General features: G+C 38.8%; 1 protein-coding gene across 2 annotated transcripts; it reads left to right on the plus strand.

The window, feature by feature from the left end:
- The first annotated feature begins 13,478 nt into the window (after window positions 1–13,478).
- On the plus strand, window positions 13,479–17,553 carry LOC133908689 (phosphatidylglycerophosphate phosphatase PTPMT2-like). 2 transcript variants are annotated; one of them, XM_062350811.1, is made up of 6 exons: window positions 13,479–13,959; window positions 15,014–15,136; window positions 15,349–15,442; window positions 16,559–16,641; window positions 16,724–16,813; window positions 16,908–17,553. In XM_062350811.1, the coding sequence occupies exons 1-6, from the start codon at window positions 13,747–13,749 to the stop codon at window positions 17,304–17,306; spliced, it is 1,002 nt and encodes a 333-aa protein (XP_062206795.1). In that variant the 5' UTR covers window positions 13,479–13,746; the 3' UTR covers window positions 17,307–17,553. The 2 variants fall into 2 exon arrangements, with proteins under 2 accessions (XP_062206795.1, XP_062206797.1); XM_062350813.1 differs by having other exon boundaries at window positions 13,820–13,959; window positions 14,959–15,136.
- Window positions 17,554–19,129: the final 1,576 nt, after the last annotated feature.

Below are 19,129 nucleotides of genomic sequence, written 5' to 3' on the forward strand. Positions count from 1 at the left end.
CATCACCTATAGAACAACCTACTAACAAATTTAATATTATTGTTAGTACATAGGTATTGTCATTAATTAACAAAATTACACATATAGGCTAGATGCACTTTCAATCTCTCCTATTTTGATAATTGATGACAATCTCATTATATGGTTATATTTGACAAAATTTAAAGTTCTAAGCATACATTTAATCCGAAGATAAATGTATACAAAGAACATGCTTTGGAAAGATCAAATATCACAAAGACATTTGAGATTGCTAAAATTAGCTTTACTAGCATCAAACACCATAAAGATTTTGATGTTACTAAAATCAGTATGTGTATAGTAAACTCCCCCATAATATATGCATATGTAAATGAATCTTGAACATCATTGCATAAAAATTAGAAAATATATACTAATTAAAAAAATAAAAAATACTATGCATCTTTTAGCCATTAAAAACATTTAAGAGAGGCTTACTATATATGGTGGATCAAAGAATGAAACATGTTATAGATATTAACAATGATGTCAAACAAGCATGTTCGTCATTTTCAAGATTCGATAAAGATATAATTTGGACAAAAATAGCATATAAGACTTAAATTTACCAAATGAAAGACAAAATACCAATAATGATATCCAAACTACATATAAGACCAAAAGATCAACAAATGGTCATTCACAAAGTTCAACAAATGAAGTAAGTGAAGATTGAGCATATAGAGATATGAAGAAGTGCTAAACATGCTTAAAAACTTATCTCAAGCAAGTATATGGAGAAAGATACAAATATTGAGATAGCAAGCTTCCATAAACTCCAAAAGGAAAGTTTCCGTGTAGAAACCAATTTTCCTATCAGGAGAGTTAAATTAATTCTTTCACACAGAAGGAAATTACTTGAAAGCAAAAATTGAAACAAAGATGATCAATAAGGATTATCACTTGTATTACTACCAATTGTAAGAAAACAATTGTATATAGAGATATCACAAGATGGTAATGGCAACTAGGCACAGGTCAACTTTCTTTCAAAGAAGCATGTAAAGAAGGTTTAGAAAAAAAAAGCACCATGCTTCAACATCATTCTTCACAAAATCAACGAACATAAATAAACATACAAAAACTATAGTTGATTTGATCCAAATACGAGAAAGTACGAAGAATCTCAAGTTTTAATTTAAGATCAAATGTGGATTAATTAATGGATTCTTGCCAAATTTAGTTTTATATGAGCTTGACATACCATATAGATACTAGATAAGCAATAATATCAATTTTAAGTGGTATTGCTCAAATTTTCACACTTTATGGGTATTTAAAATGCACAAAGCATAATACTCCTCTATAATGTGATATTCCATTAATTTATCCAAAAGAGCCAAAATAGAATTCAATAAGATAGATAAAATCAAATAAGACTCTAAAACCATACAATCAACAAATGAGTGTGCAATGCATCTTACACATCCTAGTTATATGACTTACATATACAAGTTGTTAAGAGAAGCTAGAAGCATCACAAAAAAATTATAGCATATTTAACAAGTAATCAAGACATGTATGGATATAAAATATAGACATGACAATATTGCAATCATGTCTACACATGCTAGGATAAGCATAAACTCTAAAACAAGTATAGATACAAAACCTACACATGCAAAGAGCTAGAAACTTCCAAAATCAAGAATTTTCAGATACAACCCAGAACTTTCGAGTTCTGGAGCACTTGGATATTCCGGTCTGACCAGAAACCTCCGAGTTCTGGAGCACTCGAATACTCTGGCCTGACCTGAAACTTTCCAAAAAATTGTGCAGAATAAAAATCTAACGCAATAAACAAGAATATGAATTTAAGGTATTATGATAGAATGTTACCTTCATAGAATGATATTGGATGGATAGTAAATATATTTTCATATAACTCACTCTTTGAACAATTAGATAGCTCTTCAAATAAATAGTCAAGTCTCCAATACCAATTCTCATTGACATCCTTGAGGATATTCATTTCACAAAGAGACTAAACACAACTTTTACTTGAAGAAATATTAGTCTCAAAGCACAAAACATAGAATGAGTCCCCCCTAAATATGTGCATTCAAATACTTGAATTACATGTAACATACACATAGTTCATTCAAGAATCTTGAGGAGTTTACCCTATATTTTAAGTTAAGACACAAAATAAATTTATAAATGAAATACTTGTGACAAGAATAAACTTACAACCATGAGATCATATAGATTAAGTTTATCTTCCGTAGCCATCACCAAGTCCAAATCCTCTAGTATTTCACTCTTCTTTTAAATGTCTCCTTGAATCATCGATGGGATGATCTTTTGGATTATTGATGAGCTATTGAACAAGGCACTTGTAGTGGAGGTTTAATTTTAACTCCTTTCTTCATCTCAATATACCTCTAACTTTCTACAGATTTTGAAACTTCCGAATTTAGGACGGAATGTCCGGTTTACAAAGATCGTAACCTCCGGATTCAATCTGGAATATCCGAATTATCCAAAAAGCTAAGATGCTTGTGGTTTTCATGAGTCTTGACCTTTTCTTGATATTTTTCTTTATGACCACCACCAAGTATTCATTGTCTGCATTACTCACAAGACTTTGTTCTAGAGAGCATTATTAAATGTATTACTTTATAAGAATGTAGACATTTAAGTAAAAACAACCTAGCCAACTTTGAGTGTTCACAATCAAAAAATATTGTGAATGACTCACACCTACATAAGGTTAAGAAGGCTAGATATTTCAAGGTAGATACATGTTATCGCGATGTCATTGGTTCTTAATGTTGGATTAATAATCTTCATACTTAGCGCTCTTTCCATAAATGATGAGAAATACGATTTGAAAGGAAACTTGATATGAGATTTCCAATAAATTCTTCTCAAGTAAGCTAAGTATTCAATGCATCTCTAAGTACATATTTAGCAAATTAAGAACTTTGTGATACTCAAATCATATTGGGTCCTTTAAGGTTATTCACGAGAGACTTAGATACCTAAATAGTCATTACATTAACATGAGGTGAACTAATCATCTTAGCAATACAAGTATCACTCTTAACCTTACTAGGTAAATATTGATCATTATTGCATAAGTTAGGCTTATAAATGTTACCATTGGGATAATTTTTACCAACATATCTCTTTGCCTGACAAATGTAGCAAAGTCGAATTTTGCTTCCACAAGATCTTTTCTTCCTCTTGTCTTGCTCCTTGTTTTGCTTGCTACAGGATTGCCTCTCACTCGATGACTTGCAAAGTTCTTACTTCTTATAAGGACATAATCATTCCATGTCCCTTCCCATTGCAACCATAACACTTCTTTTGTTGATTCTTGATTTTCTTGTTGAAAGTATTGTTTCATCATTAACTTTGCTATGACAATTTGAGGAAAAGTGTCCCGTATTGGTGCACTTGACGCACTTGATGTGAGCAAAAATTTTCTCATTTTCTTCTTCTTGTTCATTTTCTTTTTCTACTTTCTTCAAAAGGTAATCTCTCACGTGGTGGCCCTCTTTCTTGCACTTGAAGCAAGTGATGGGAGCCTTGATTTTCTTTTGATTTTTCTTCTTCATCTTGATATTGTTGGACTTGTTCTTCTTTTTGGAATTGACTCCAAGTCTAGTTTTATTTCTTGAATGCATTTGATCTTTGAGATTCTTACTTTTCCCTTTACTATCAATATTACAAGCAACATTAGGGAAAATTTTAGCTTTAGAGCAACAAGAATTAGTAGACAATTCATCATTGAATATGGAATTGACATCAAATGAATTGCTAGAACTAGCACATATCATATTTATATTAGGCAAAGAAAATGTGTTAATGTTCACATGAGGTTCATATGATTTTACCGTGATGACCATTACCTCACGAGCTATTTCTAGCATGGCATGAGAATCTACAAGATCTTCATGAGTGCACAAAAGCTTGTCATGATTTTCTTATAGGCTCGCATGCTTGCTAATAAGTCTTTTAAGTTGAGCTTTTAGCTTAAAATTTTTTCTTAAAAAGATGCTATACAAGAATTAGACTTAGTAGCATAAGCATCATCAATAGAAAAAATAGTAAATTTATCCTTATATAAAATATTGTAATTGGGATATGGTATTTCTAAATCCATTAGAGGCATAACATCTAATTTATCAAGCAAAAAAATATACTTAATTTTAAGATCCCTATAAAGATTAGATAAAAAATTATGAGATTCTTGAAGTTTTTCATATTTCACATTTAAGGTTTTGGGTTCCTCAATTTTTCCAATGAGAAATTCCTCTTGCCTCTCAAAGCTATCCTCTAAGCCTTCTATGACGGCCATGACCTTGATCATTTTAGATATATTATTTTTTCTCAAATGATCAAAGTTAAGTCCGTCAATGGCACTATCACTATCATCCTTACTTATCGGTTTCCTTTTATCTTTAGCCATAAGGCTCATGTGGGTGTCGGAATGGGGAGATGAACATCTTGGAGAGGTGAATGCTTCTCCACTTATACTTTGTCTCTCATAGACTTCTATTTTCTTCAAAAAGTTAGTCTCACAAGTACAAGTGGAAATAGATACATTGTTATGAGAATAAGTAACCATATCATCATGATCAATAACCATTTTTGCACTAGATGATATGCAAGAGTTAACAACATGAGTAGATATATAAATTTCATTGTAAATATTGTTAAAGTCCAAAAGGAGGGATTGAACACTTATTAATCATACTCACCATATTATTACTTTGCTCGGATACGTCAATTGGTGAGGTAGATGATAAAGTAATATCCTCTTGGACAAAGAGGAAGCCATTTTTTGCTCTTCATGGTGTGATGATGAAGTAGAGCATTCCACAAATGACGTCTCCAAAGAAGTTCTTTTTCATCACATTTGGGCTTATCATATCTTTCTTTAAGAGTAGTCCAAATGAGATGAGCGTCTTCAAGCGGCAAGATGAATTTAACCACATCTATACTCAAAGCATTAAATAAAGTATTAGTGGCTTTAGCATTGAGATGTATGCATTTCTCTTCCTCTTCAACTGATAAGAGTTTATCACTAGGAGGAGAAATGCTCACATCTACAACTTGCTATATTTGAGAACTCATGATCCTAAAGATATTTAGTATGCGAGTACTTCACTCAAAATAATTAGAGCCATATAATAAGAGTGGCTCTATGTGCACTAATTCACTAGTCGACATCTTTACTCTCTATGCGGTAAAGCCCTAAAAGGAGAGATTTGGCTCTGATACCAATTAAAATGACAATGATGTCATCTAAAGGAGGGTGAATAGACAATTTTACAAAAATTTATCCCTTTTTACTGTTGGTCTCAACTTACAGCGAAAAATAAACTAACAGATTTTTCACAAGTCAAAATCCTAAATATGCTAGAATCAACTAGTGCATAATCATCCTAAATAAGTGTGAAAGTTATAATCCTAGAATGACAAATATTATTTAAAACTAGCAAAAGATATGCAAGAAACTTTAGTTGAACATCCTAAAAATATTGTTCACCAGAGGTTCCGGGTTCAATCCGGAACCTTCGGGTTCATATATGATTATACAGAATCCAGAGTTTCCGGGTTAAATTTGGAACTTCTGGGTTTAGCAGAGAATGAACTCTAAACTGAAATTAAAATATGCCTAAAGAGTTCTAGTTCAAACCAAATGAAGTTGTGTGTTCCAAGTGATGATTCTAAGTAGATCCACAGAGAACCTACAATTAATTTCACACGAGCAAGTAGATCGAGCAATATGCACAAATATTAAGCAAGAACTCAAGAACAAGGAAACAAGAGAGGAGACATGCGATTTATTTTCCAAAGTTCAAACATCTTCACTATGAAAGGATAATGATGTCGCCTAGAGAGGGTGTGAATATGCATTTTTACAAAAAATCATCCTAAACTTGCAGTGAAAAATAAACTAATAGATTTTTCACAAGTGAAAATACTAAATATGCTAGGCTCAACTAGTGCATAATCACCCTAAATAAGTATGGATATTACAATCTTAGGGTGACAAAAATTACTCAAATCTAGCAAAAGATATGAAGGAAAACTCTAGTTGAAAAATCCTAAAAATACTGTTCACCATAGACTCCGAGTTGACCCGGATACTCTGAGTTCATAGCTGATTGCATAGTATCCGGAGTTTCCAGGTTATATCCGGAACCTCCTGGTTCAACAGAGAATGAACTCAAAATTAAAATTAAACAACCCCTAAAGGGTTCTAACTCAAACCAAATGAAGTCATGTGTTCCAAGTGATGATTCCACGTAGATCCATAGAGAACCTACAATCAAATGCACACGAATAAATAGATATAGCAAAATGCACAAATATTAATCAAGAACACAAGAATATGAAAACAAGAGAGGAGACACGCGATTTGTTTCCTGAAGTTCGAACACCTCCTCTAGAGGTTCCTACGTCTCCATTGAGAGGCTCAGTCACACTTGAACCGGGTCTCTCTCAACCCTTTTCCTCTTCAAGACCGGTCACACTTGAGCTTGCCTTCCACTCGTGGTTTCTTCCCTTACGAAGGCAAAATCGAAACCTTCACAAACTTCCTGCGGCACACCGCAACCTTAGGTGCTCGCTGATGATGCCTAACAGCCTAGGAGCTCCAAGCTCCAAGAGTAACAAACGCTTCGCGAACTTCTCGCTGATGAACTCGAGTGCTTAAGAATGGATTTTAGCTCACTTGCACTCAATCTTTCAATCTCTCAACCCAACTTACTTTTCTTCTCAAATCTCTCACTAAAATGGAGTGGGGAGGAGTTATTTTGGCTCTAAAGATGTTCTTTTTCGTGCTAGCAGCAACAAAGAATGGGGGTGAGAGGGTATATATACCTAACACCCCAAAACTAGCCGTTATACACCTTTTTGTACTGATCCGAAGTATCCGGGTCAACCCAGAGTCTCTGGGTTGGCATTAGAACTCGTAACCGAGAGCACTGGCCGGAGTACAACTCGGAGGGTCCAGAACCCGAAGTCTTCGGGTCAACCCAGAGTATATAGGTGAAACATTTAGGTCCTAACCTCACTCGGAGATTTCGGACAACCCGGAGTATCCGAGTTCATCACAGTTGGCCCTCTGAAAAACAGCGATAATTTTTTATCCTGAAATCCGTTTTCAACGATTTTGGACTCTATAGAAAACTTATTTAGAGGGATACACATCCCAACTGAATTCATAACCTCAAACACATTGGATCAAAATAGGAACACTTTGAAATCAAATTTGGACACTTTCACACTTTTCGCACCAAGCTTCTTAAGCTAACTCTCACTTTGGGTTAGTTAGAAAACTATTGAGCACTGAGACACAACAAATAGCTTATGTTGCACCCCTCTTAATAATACGACATACCTATACTCAATTTCAAAGATAAAACACGTTTGAATCACATTGAGACTTTGAATACCTTTGAGTACCGCTTCTTTCCTTCAAACTTAGATGGTTGCCAACTTATATATCATCGTCACTCCATCTCTTCTTGATTTTTTATGTGATTGAAGTGAATCACTGGTAGCTTTATATGACCTTGCACGGTATAGACGTAAAGTCTTCACTCGCTCTTCACCACCGCATTGGTCCTTCGGCGCCAAGCCATTTGTTTGCCCTTCACCACCGGATGGTCCATCGCAGTTGAGTCTTGCTTGCTATTCACCGTATTGCTATAGAAAACCACTTTGTATTCGATATGTTTAATAAATTCACTTTATCATATATGAAGTCCAATCTTGTTCTTCACTCTTGACATATAGAATATCTCAACTCAACGCATGTCTTCTTATGGATCCTAACCGTAACTCACTCTCAAACACAAAGCACATGGGTTAGTTCAAAAAACTTAATTGATAACTTTTATATCTTAAGTTACTTGATCTCTACAAGTAACTTATTAGCCTTCATGCATATTATCAATCTTATTGAGCTTCTTCTTCTCCTCATGAGCATCACCTAGCACCACATAGAGCTCATTCATCTTGATGCACTTTCAGTTTCTCTATTTACCTAGAGCTCATGCATATTTCTGCTCCATACATCACATATGGAACAACCTACTAATAATTCTCAATAACATTGTTAGTCCATAGATATTATCATTAATTACCAAAACCACATATAAGGGCTAGATGTACTTTCACACTAGAGGTTCCTACATCTCCGTTGAGCGACTCGATCACCTTGAGCGGTGTCTCTCTTAACCCTTTTCCTCTCCAAGCTCGGTCACTCTTGAGCTTGGCTTACATTCTTGATTTCTTTCCTTGTGGAGGTAAAATTCAAGCCTTTACAAACTCCTCATGGCACACCACAACCTTGGGTGCTCGCCGGCGACGTCTAGCCACCTAGGAGCTTAAAGGTCTAAGAGTAACAAACACGATGATAAGCTTCTTGCCGATGAGCCCAAGTGCTCAAGATGGGAGATATGCTCACTTGCATATCAAACTTGAAATCTCTCAACCCAACTCACTTTTTTTCTCAAATCACACACTATATTGGAGTGGGAGGGAGTTCTTTTGGCTCTAAAAGGTTTTTTTTTCGTGCCCAAGCAGCAGCAAACAACGGTGGGTGTGATGGGTTATTTATACCCTTCCCATAAAAACTAGCTGTTACACAGCTTTTTGTACCGAACCAAAGTATCTAGGTCAATTCGGAGTATCCAGGTTAGCACTTGAACAAGTAATCGAAAAACCTGGCCGGAGTAAAACTCAGAAGGTCTGGAGTCTGGACAACTACTAGAACCCAGAGTCTCCGGATCAATCCACAATATCCAGATGAAACACTTAGGCCCTAACAGACTACTTGACTTGGAGCTAAGCCCAGAGGCTCTTGCCAACCCGAACTATCCGGGTTAGCCCGGAATGTCTGAGTTTAGCATAGCTGACCCTCTGAAAACGATTTTGGAATCTACAGAAAGTTTATTCAGAGGGCTACACATCTCATCTAAAATCATAATCTCAAACACATAGGATCAAATTAGGAATACTCCAAAATCTAATTTGGACACTTCCACACTTTTCGCACCGGATTCCTTAAGCAAAATCTCACTTTGGGTTGATTAGAAACTCCTGAGCACTGGGACACAACAAATAGCTCTACGTTGTATCACTTTTAATAGTGCGACATGCATATACTCAATTTTAAAGATAAAACACGTTTGAATCACATTGAGCCTTTGAATACCTTCAAGTACTGCTCCTTTCCTTCAAAATTAGAGGGTTACCAACTTTTATATCGTTGTCACTTCATTTCTTCTTGATTCTTCATGTGATTGATGCAAATCACCCGTAGCTTCCCATGGCCTCCCACGGTATTGGCGCAAAGCCTTTACTCGCTCTTCACCACCGCCTTAGTCCTTTCGATGCCAAGCCATTTGCTTGCCCTTCACTACAGATCATCCATCGCAGCTGAGTCTTACTTGCCCTTCACCGTCTTGCTATAGAAAAAATACTTTGTATTTGACATCTTAAAGGAATTCACTTTATCATATATGGAGTCCACTCTTGTTCTTCACTCTTGACATATATAATTTTAATTCAACTTATGTCTTCTTATGGATTCTAATTCCAAGTCACTCTCAAGTGCAAAGCATATGAGTCGGTTCATAAAACTCTATTGACAATGGTATACCTTTAGTTATTTGATCTCTATAAGTAACTTAGCATTCACGCTTATCGTCAATCTTCTATGAGTTTTTCTTTTCTCTTATGAGCATCACTAATACCTCAATGACTTTGATGCAATTCTTTGAACTCATGGCAATTCTTAACAAATTCATGCTTCCTCATTTATGCATCTCATATGAAATAACCTAATAAGAATTCTCAACAGAATTGTTAGTCTATAGGTATTATCATTAACTTACCCGAGCATTACTAAGAGCTCATTCATCTTGATGCATATCTTTCTTTTGTGCATCACATATGAAACAACCTATTAACAAACTCAATACCCGAGCATTACTAAGAGCTCATTCATCTTGATGCATATCTTTCTTTCATGCATCACATATGAAACAATATAGGTATTATTATTAATTACCAAAACCACACATAGAGGCTAGATACACTTTCAGAGACCAAGAGATAAAATTTAGGGAAAATTGGAAAATTGCCATTGAAACAAAAAAAATCATTGTTCATGTGTCACTGACATAGTAGCATTTTTCCAAATGGTCCTAAAATTTAGGTAAAGCCTCTTACATTCTTGGTATTAAGATTCACCGAGAATGGTCCAAAAGGAGTATTAGGTTTATCTCAAAAGACATACATTAATAGAGTACTGAAGAAATACAATATGCATAAGTGCTCTGCCACGGTTTAAAGGAATATTAGGTTTGTCTCAAAGGGCATTAATTGTATATGGGGGAGAATGATGAAGCACTTGCAACTTCAAATCAAGATCGTGAGGTTGAGGTAGAGAAAGGCAATGGGAAGCAACAGTAACAGCGGAATGAGAAAGAGGAGGAGGTGGAGGCAAGCAAGAAAATGAAAGCTATGACATCAAGATCAGAAGTATGAGATAGCTTCACCAAGATCATGATTGCAGATGAAGCGAAGCAGGCTAGATGCAAGCACTGCTCCAGCATGCTTCGCTGCAATGTGAGGGATCGTGTGTATCACTGATCTGAATATATGTAAAGACGATAATGTGTTTGTCAATTATTATCATTGTAGAGATCTGTTTAAGTGTTCATGCTGCTGCATCAGTGCATAACTGGTCTGATAATATAGGCTTATCTGATAATGTATTATCAGTTTGTTTGTGTGATATGAGTCTGATATTAGATTAACAATCTGTTCAAGTGTTGATGATGCATCAGTTTATCAGTTTGTTTGTGTAATATCAGTTTATCTGTTACTCTGTTAGAACTTGTTCATATAACATCAGCACTTTGCTTGGATACTCTGATCTGAAACCGTCTGGTACGAAATTCGGTGAAAACCGAACCTTAAAAGCTGAAACCGAACTAGGTTATTTTCCAATATTTTTCATCATTTTTGGTTTGCATATATTGAAAACCGAATTGTTCAAAACTGAACCGTAAAACCGGATGCCCCAGGCCTATCATGTTGTGCCGCATAGTGCTAGGCGATGTGTGCATATCCAGAACGGATGCATACTGTCAGTTGATGCACCAGATGCATGTGTACGTTCTATTTTGTCGAGAATACGCGGAGTATATATACATAATATTCAAGTGTTTAGTGTTCCGCATATTGCGTACGCATTTTTGTTTTGTTTTTTTACATTATCTGTGTTGTCGTCAAAACACAGAAGAGTACAACGCACTCCACTGACCACTCAAAGGCAGCACGTCAGATGACGAGTAGAATCGCCCAGTCCCAGTGGCAATGAATCCGTTGGGTACAAGTCCAGCACGAGCCGGCCGCCCCCGCACCAAGTCAAACACCATGCGCAAGTGGTGGGCCCGCTCCAACCCGTGGGCCCAACATTTCATTATCGTTCCCGAGGAGCTCAGCCGCCGCGGGCCCACGTCCCGCCAACGGGATGCATCCAACCGACACCGTACCGAGTTCACGTCCGCCCAGCCGGGCCAGGCGGGTACACTGGACTGCTTCTGCAGGAACGGGTGGGCGACGTGGACCCGTGAGGGGGCAGGTCGTGCGCCGTGCGCGTACGTCACGCGTGACGCCGCTGACGACGCCAACTCGCCGCGGTCCAATCACGCGCGTAGGCGAGCAGTGCGGTGTCCGTCTCGGTGCTGTGGTGCCGATCTTGTGGATCATTGGATGGAAAATATACGGCCAGGATGAGACGAGGCACATTTGGCGGAAGGGGCGCGGCTGAGGCGCAAAGATATTGGAAGCGTATAATTCTCGGAATGTTAATGAAATTCTCCATTCACCACTAAAAAAATTTATGACATCTTTAAAAAAATAAAGTGATTTCCACGAAAAATAAAATAAAAAATAAACGCGCGGTTTCCAGTAAAAAAATAAACGCGCGGAGTTGACGTCATTCGAAGTGCTGGGCAATAAACGCGCGGTTTCACGATTATACCCCTAGAAAGTGATTGACGCGTGTGATTGGTAATTAGGAAAATTTTCGTCCATACCCTCCAATAACTCGTAACTGTGTATATGTTTGCTTGTAAGGTAGGTTTCGAGTTTCAGTATCAAAAGGGAGTGTATTTTAATTAGGTGTCGTTTTCATTAGCACTTCTAGTTAGTTGCCGTGTATTGCAACCGGTTATTATGTACTAGTACTGTTAACTACTCTATTATTTTTACTTATTGTTTAAACATTGACACAGTCTCTAATGAACATGTTTATCATTACTTTTCACTACTATTTATTATTAAAATTTGATGATGTGAAAATATTTTTTATGAAAACTCCACTAATATCATTTTCATATGATAATTCTCAAAAGTTTTATATATACTTAGTGAGCAAAGCTTATAAAATTTAACTATATGTATTTAGGACGTCTTTTATTTAAGAACCGATGTAGTAGTACTATTGACTGTGTAAAGCTAGAGTTATTTCCTATACATTCTTCGTCCAGTTGGCAGGGAATAAACAGAGAAGTTAAATATAAGCATCTTAGCTTTTCACTCACCGTGTGCTAGTTTGGTATCGCAGCTTTGCCCATCCTGTATGTGAGCATGACAACCTTCCTAATATGCTATATCATGCACCATATTTCCTTTGTAATTGCCTACAATTTAATTTCACCCTGGCATTGAGTAACAAAACTGAGCTCAAGTTCCTCGCGAAAAAAGGAGAGATTTTGTGCATTAATGAATAAGGATCATATACAACTTGTAGCTAATTTCCTTCAAGGCGAGGAATGCTGATTCATTAAAAGGGTAAGTTCATAGAAAAAAAAGGTAGCAATACAACTTTTCCTTACAAGGTCATACGGTGTAGTTCATTTTCAATTATGTTTTCCTAATCTTTTTAGAGGAACATCACTTGATCTATTCCCACGTCATCGATTTAGCATCAATTTTCTTGCAAGAAATTGAATGGTGATTTGTTGAGCTGTCATATGTCCTTCTTTATCAGAGATAATTGCCAATTATATTAATAAAATAGAAAAAAGATGCAACGCCATACTAACTTAAATAATTTCACACCTGATAAATAAGTCACCATAGGAGAATTCACTTCACAGACAGAACGTAACCCACACAAACCAACACAACGCTAAACTAGTGGCCAACACTCGACAAAAAGCTTCAAGTAGGGTACGGCTCGACAATGCAAAGGGTCCATATTGCGCAAAGCTTGAGAGATAGATAAGCACACTATTTTTTTGGAGTGCATTCTACTTCCTAATGATTTTCCACCATGTAAGTTAAGACCTTTCGAAGACATGGGTGCTGGAGCATGAATAAAACGTTGAAGAATTGTTGTTGCACCTACCAACAAGAAACATTACAATTATGCAAGCGTACAAGGAGCTAAGGAGAAAACGCACCCACGTTTCCGCCACCAATAAACCCACCAACGAAAAAAACAGCGAGCCAGCTCCGCCTCCTTCCGATTCGGCATTTTCCGTGCCACCTGTTTCCTGGGGTTTTCTTCCCATTTCTCGCGTCCCCAGGCCACGACCACGACGAGCAAAGCCACCCACTCTCTCCCTCTCTATCCACGGTTTTTTTTCCTCTTCCACGCCTAAGCGGATCTGCTCGCTGAGGAAGGGGAAGCGTTTAAGCGCCAATTGATCGGGTCTGAGCTGCTGGGGGAGGTGGGGAATGAAAATTTGCGAGCTGGGATACGGTGACGGGAGGCTGGTGGGGCAGGAGGAGGAAGTTGAGGCCAGAGGCAGCGGCGAGGTCGTGAGGCTGAAGGCGAAGCGCGCGCTCGTCGGCGCCGGCGCGAGGGTGCTGTTCTACCCGACGCTGCTCTACAACGTACTGCGGAACCGCTTTGAGGCGGACTTCCGGTGGTGGGATCGCGTCGACCAGGTGGTTGCCCAACTCCTGCCTTGAGTCCGGTTTCCATGGATCGGGTGATTATTTCGGATGGTATTATAGTCTCTGCTCTAGTACCCGAGAGCTTTAGTGTGGCTATTGACTTGTTCCTGTGAGATTAGTGCATGTTTTGACTTTCCAGTTTCTTTCCTCTGGGATTATGTCGTCTGTTTTTACATTTGCTTGCTTCGGCACGGTGGCACTTGATCTTGAGTTCTTTGCCGGGATCGCCTCTTTTTGTTAAGCTGGACGTGTGATTTTCACTCAGTAGTTGGGGAATCGAGTGCCTTGTTTCTCTCTTGGTAACAGTGGTTGTTGTCCTAAAAAGATCTGTCAATGTCTCGGCTTCTTATACGGTTCTGTAGCATATCCCAGTCTCTGATTCGGCACTAGTGGATGGATATGCATATGCCTCGGACCACAGAGCCCTGTCTTTTACATAAGAAGCTAAAGGGCATATGGTCATTTCTAAGTAGCATGCCTTTGGTTGCTGTTGTTATTGTTTTAGAGAACTTTTACAGTACACCTAAATGAGTGCATACCGTCCATTTTCTTCATCCGGTAGTTTAGATTGGCCTAATAATACTCTATCGTCCATCCGTATCATGAGTATCATTAAATAGTATCATGGGTATCATAAGGGTAGGATTGAAAAAAAAAACTATGATAAACTTGTAAATTATATGTTTAATTAGTGAAGATCAAAATGTTAGTTTATTCTTCGGATAAGCTTTCACTTATTCTGTTCATTTCATTTATTAGGGTTTCCATCCTCCATCGGTCGGTCGATGATGGGTGACGAAAGTCCGAAGTCCGGTCAGTCAATGACGTAATTACCCTTAAGAGTATCAAAATAATTACAATAATACCTACTAAAATGGACGGTTGGATCACAACAATGATACTCTCCATCATCTAGTATCATGGTGTACTGTAAAGGTTCTCTTGTTTTATTGTTGCTTCGCGTAACTTTGTACTTTGATCGTGTATCAGATGAATGTACACTGTAAAGATGCCGGCGCCTAACCTTTTCAACTCCCGTCCACAGTGTGTTTTGCTAGGCGCTGTCCCTTTTCCAAGTGATGTTCCACATTTGAAGAAGCTTGGAGTTCAAGGAGTTGTAACGCTGAATGAACCTTATGAGACTTTGGTCTCGACATCCTTATACCAGGTAAACTTTTCCGTCACTTGCCAGTTATGTGATTTCTTTTGTATTTCAATTTAAACACCCCCAATATCATTTTGGCTCGACTTCATATAGTGTGGTTTCATACGATTATGGTTTGTTCAGAGTTCTCAGAGAACTGTCAATCAAACTGTTGGGCTTATGCAGTGAGCAAAACAAGTATTTCATATGAGTAATAACGCACTTTCTTTTGCTAGGCCCATGACATTGATCACCTGGTGATTCCAACAAGAGATTACCTTTTCGCACCTTCGCTGGAGGATATTTGTCGAGCCATAGATTTCATCCACCGTAAGTTCATGCTCTATTGCCCTTTCTTTTTCTTTTTCACGCCCTTTCTGAATCATAACCCCAACTGTGATCAATTTGCGGTTCAGTTTTCCCAGTATCTGTAGTTCTTTGGCCTCGTTTGTTTCAGCTTTTAGATTGTGGATTAAGATCACAATCTGTAAACTGAAACAAACATGTAGATTGTGCAATCCAGCTTTTAACAATCCAACCTCCAGATTGTAACAATCCAGCAATCTGCATTCCACTAGCTTATGCAGATTCTACAATCCAGCTTCTTACAATCCACAATCAACAAGCTTGTAGTGGTTGACTAAAATCTCGGAAGCAAAGTAGGTAGCAATCAACTCAGACAAGGAGGTGATATTTTTTTATCATTGGTCGGATAATATTTAGGGAATTAGGTATTACATCTATTGCCGCTAATTAGTTTCTGATGTAGTAGGTATAGGCGTATAGCTACATCTAAGTTGCAGTACTATCTTTTAATGCACACCCCTTTCCCAACTGCAGGGTGAAGTTAGCTGTAATTGTCTACAACATCATGCACGAGAATTAGGTGAAATGTTTATTATATAGTTGCTGATGAAAATTTAGAACTAGTCCGACCACTAGACATGGTCAGCATTCCAGGCATTTAAATAGACTGGAAGGGTAACCTACCAAAGCATTGCTACAAGCTGTTTCTGCCATAGGTGCTTGATTTATGTGTGTCAACAGCCACTGAACACTATATTGAAGAACACCATTTTCTTGTGACCTGGAGTTTTTTCTGTTTGGCAAATCGTATTGCTTTCTGATTTCTGCCACACCAAAAGTTGATGATGGTGATTTGTTGTCTACAGTCTGCGCAACCTTTTAAAAAAGAATTACAATTACCTAAGAAATTATGAACTATATTCATAAGTTTCCTTGTGAAATGTGGTTTTCCAGTTCTGATCTGATGGCAAATGAATCATTAAGGCATGCATTTATGCATTAGCATTTAGCACTGACAGATATTCATCGGGTTTGAGTTAAGTGTGAAGAAAATAAAGAACCAATTTTATTCATCCTCTCAACAATCGACATAAATCTCAAATTTTTAGAACTAATATATAGTTGGGTTTTTTTTTTCAGGGAATGCAGCACAGGGTGGTACTACTTATGTTCACTGTAAAGCTGGAAGAGGTCGAAGCACCACTATTGTTTTGTGCTATTTGGTAAGATAAACTATATTAAATTCTGAACTCAACATTGTACGTGCTCCAGTTCAGTTTCCTGATGACAATCCTTGTGTTACAGATTAAATATAGAAGCATGACCCCTGAAGCAGCTTTGGATCATGTCCGATCCATTAGGCCTAGAGTGCTTCTGGCACCATCACAGTGGCATGTATGAAGCCTCTTTCGTGATTGCATTCTTAGCTATGATTACAATCCTATACTGGTCGCTAAGCTGTGTCATGATGATTAACACAATTTTGCAGGCTATTAACGCATTTGGCACTCTCACCACTGGACTTCATCCAATACGAAGTTCAAACCTGGGCTGTTTCCTAGAGGCCACCGAAGCCTGTGCCACTAACACAGAATTTGATGATTACCACGCCATGGAGTTTGATTGCGAAGATGGTGGTTTGCCGCTTTGTCAAGTTATGCTACCTAGGCCAACCAGTTCCACTGGATGCATTGATGCAGTCCTCATAACAGAAGAAGACCTTGAGGGCTACGATACGTACGTTGACACCAGGAAGGATGCCGTGTTGTTAGAAGTTGTCACTCGCAAGTCCTTCATGAGGAGATTGTCCTGCCTCTTTGGATCGCTGAAACTTGACAGCAATTGTGAACCAGCCCCAAGCCGGTTCACCGAGGTTCGGGCCTGCTAGGCAGGCTCTTTCGACAGTTTTTCCATGTTGTGAATCGCGAGTGTATTTCTAGATATGCAATTAGCCAAGCTGAGGAGTTTCTGTAGTCATGGCAGTGCCATCGGGGGGAAAAGTTGTGTGCATAGCCAGAGGTTGTAGGCTGTAGAGTGTAGAGTTGTGAATGCGTCGATTTTCCTTGTTTTTCCTTCAAAACATGTGATTCATTTGCATCATTGTTTCCTCGGAATAAAAGGCTAAATGCGTCGAATATCCTTGTTCTTCCTTCAAAACATGTGATTCATTTGCATCATTGTTTCCTCGGAATGAAAGGCTATTCCAGCCACGATGACACTAATGACCTCAATTCGATGATTCTTGACACTGCAGCTTGTAAATGCCTTCTGACTGTACAAGAAATCGATGCACTTGTGTTAGCAAGATTGTGTCACTGCCCTGTTGTCTCACGAGCATGGCGATCGGAGAACAGCAGCCGGAGGTGAGGGAGAGGCAGAACGGGAGGTTGGGGAAGACAGAGGTAGGAAAGTAGAATATTTTCTTCTATTGTCTGGCTGTCTCAACACGGCAGTCCAATCCCTTTTTAAACCCTCCACAGGCACGCTACACGGCCCACTCGGCCGAGGGGTACAACGAATTGGGCTTCGACACATGGGCCCCCTTCCTTCTGTCTAGGCTCGTGATCCTCATCTGGTCTTCGGCTTCTTCAGTTGTATCTGGTAATGCCACCGGTACATAGGTCGTGACATCCCTCCCTCCCTCCCCCTTAGGGCCCAGCTTGACCCCAAGCCGCCAGATGAGGGAAGCGGTGACGGAGCTCCGATTCATCTTCCCAGGTGGCCAACTCAGGAGGAAGGCCCATCCACTACACCTAGATCTGGTACACTGCCTTGGATCCTTTGCGATAGAGGTGACACTGCAGTAGGCGTTCTGGTACAATAGGTTCATCCATGTCTTCATTGGGTAGCTCTGGTTAGGATGCCTAGACTGCAGTAGAAGGCGGCAAACCTTTCTTCAACTAGGATACATGAACTACTGGTTGAATCTTGCTATGCTCCGGTAGTCGAATGCGATAGGCAATAGTGCCCAAGCGCGCCACCACCTGAAACGGGCCAAAATACCGAAAGGAGAGTTTATGGTTAGCTCTGTTAGCTATGGATGATTGCACATACTACTGAATTTTGAGGTAGACCCAATCATCCACAGCAAAGGTTCTCTCCGAGCGGTGCTTGTTCGCCTGATGTTTCATCCTTAGACGCGCTCCTGCTAGGTGTTGACGCAATAGATTCATATTGAGCTGCCTCTCCTTTAACCACTGGTGCAAATCCAGCACAACACAAGTTGCAACATCAGTCAAGCTGAAGTGGCAAGGAGGATGGTCGTATAGTGCTTCAAAAGGAGAACACCCTAGAGTCGAATGCCAACAAGTGTTGTACCAAAACTCCGCCAACGAGAGCCACTGCGACCATTTGTTCAGACAAGTATGAGCAAAGCAATGTAAGTAGGCCTCCATGCGCTGATTCACTCGCTTCGTCTAGCCATCAGACTTGAGATGGTAGGAGGAGCTCATACAAAGCTTGGTGCCCGCCAATTTGAATAGCTCCCACAGCAATGTACTAGTGAATATCTTATCTCGATCAGAGATCAATTCTTGCGGCATACCGTGCATTTTATAAATGTGATTGATGTGTGTTTGAGCTATTTGGAGCCTGTGAAAGGGTGCTTGAGAGGAAATAAGTGAGCATACTTGGTCAATTTGTCGATGATCACAAAGATGCAATTGAACCTTGATGAGCTCAGAAGTCCTTCCATGAAATCCATACTGGCAA

The sequence above is a fragment of the Phragmites australis genome, chromosome 2 (genome assembly GCF_958298935.1).
Source record: "Phragmites australis chromosome 2, lpPhrAust1.1, whole genome shotgun sequence".
Taxonomy (NCBI): Eukaryota; Viridiplantae; Streptophyta; class Magnoliopsida; order Poales; family Poaceae; genus Phragmites; species Phragmites australis.

Coding starts and splice junctions, on each gene's coding strand:
- LOC133908689 (XM_062350811.1), top strand. CDS start 13,747: ATGAAAATTTGCGAGCTGGGATACGGTGACGGGAGGCTGGTGGGGCAG. Junction 15,137..15,348: donor TCTCGACATCCTTATACCAG/GTAAACTTTTCC, acceptor TTCTTTTGCTAG/GCCCATGACATTGATCACCT. Junction 16,814..16,907: donor TGGCACCATCACAGTGGCAT/GTATGAAGCCTC, acceptor ACAATTTTGCAG/GCTATTAACGCATTTGGCAC.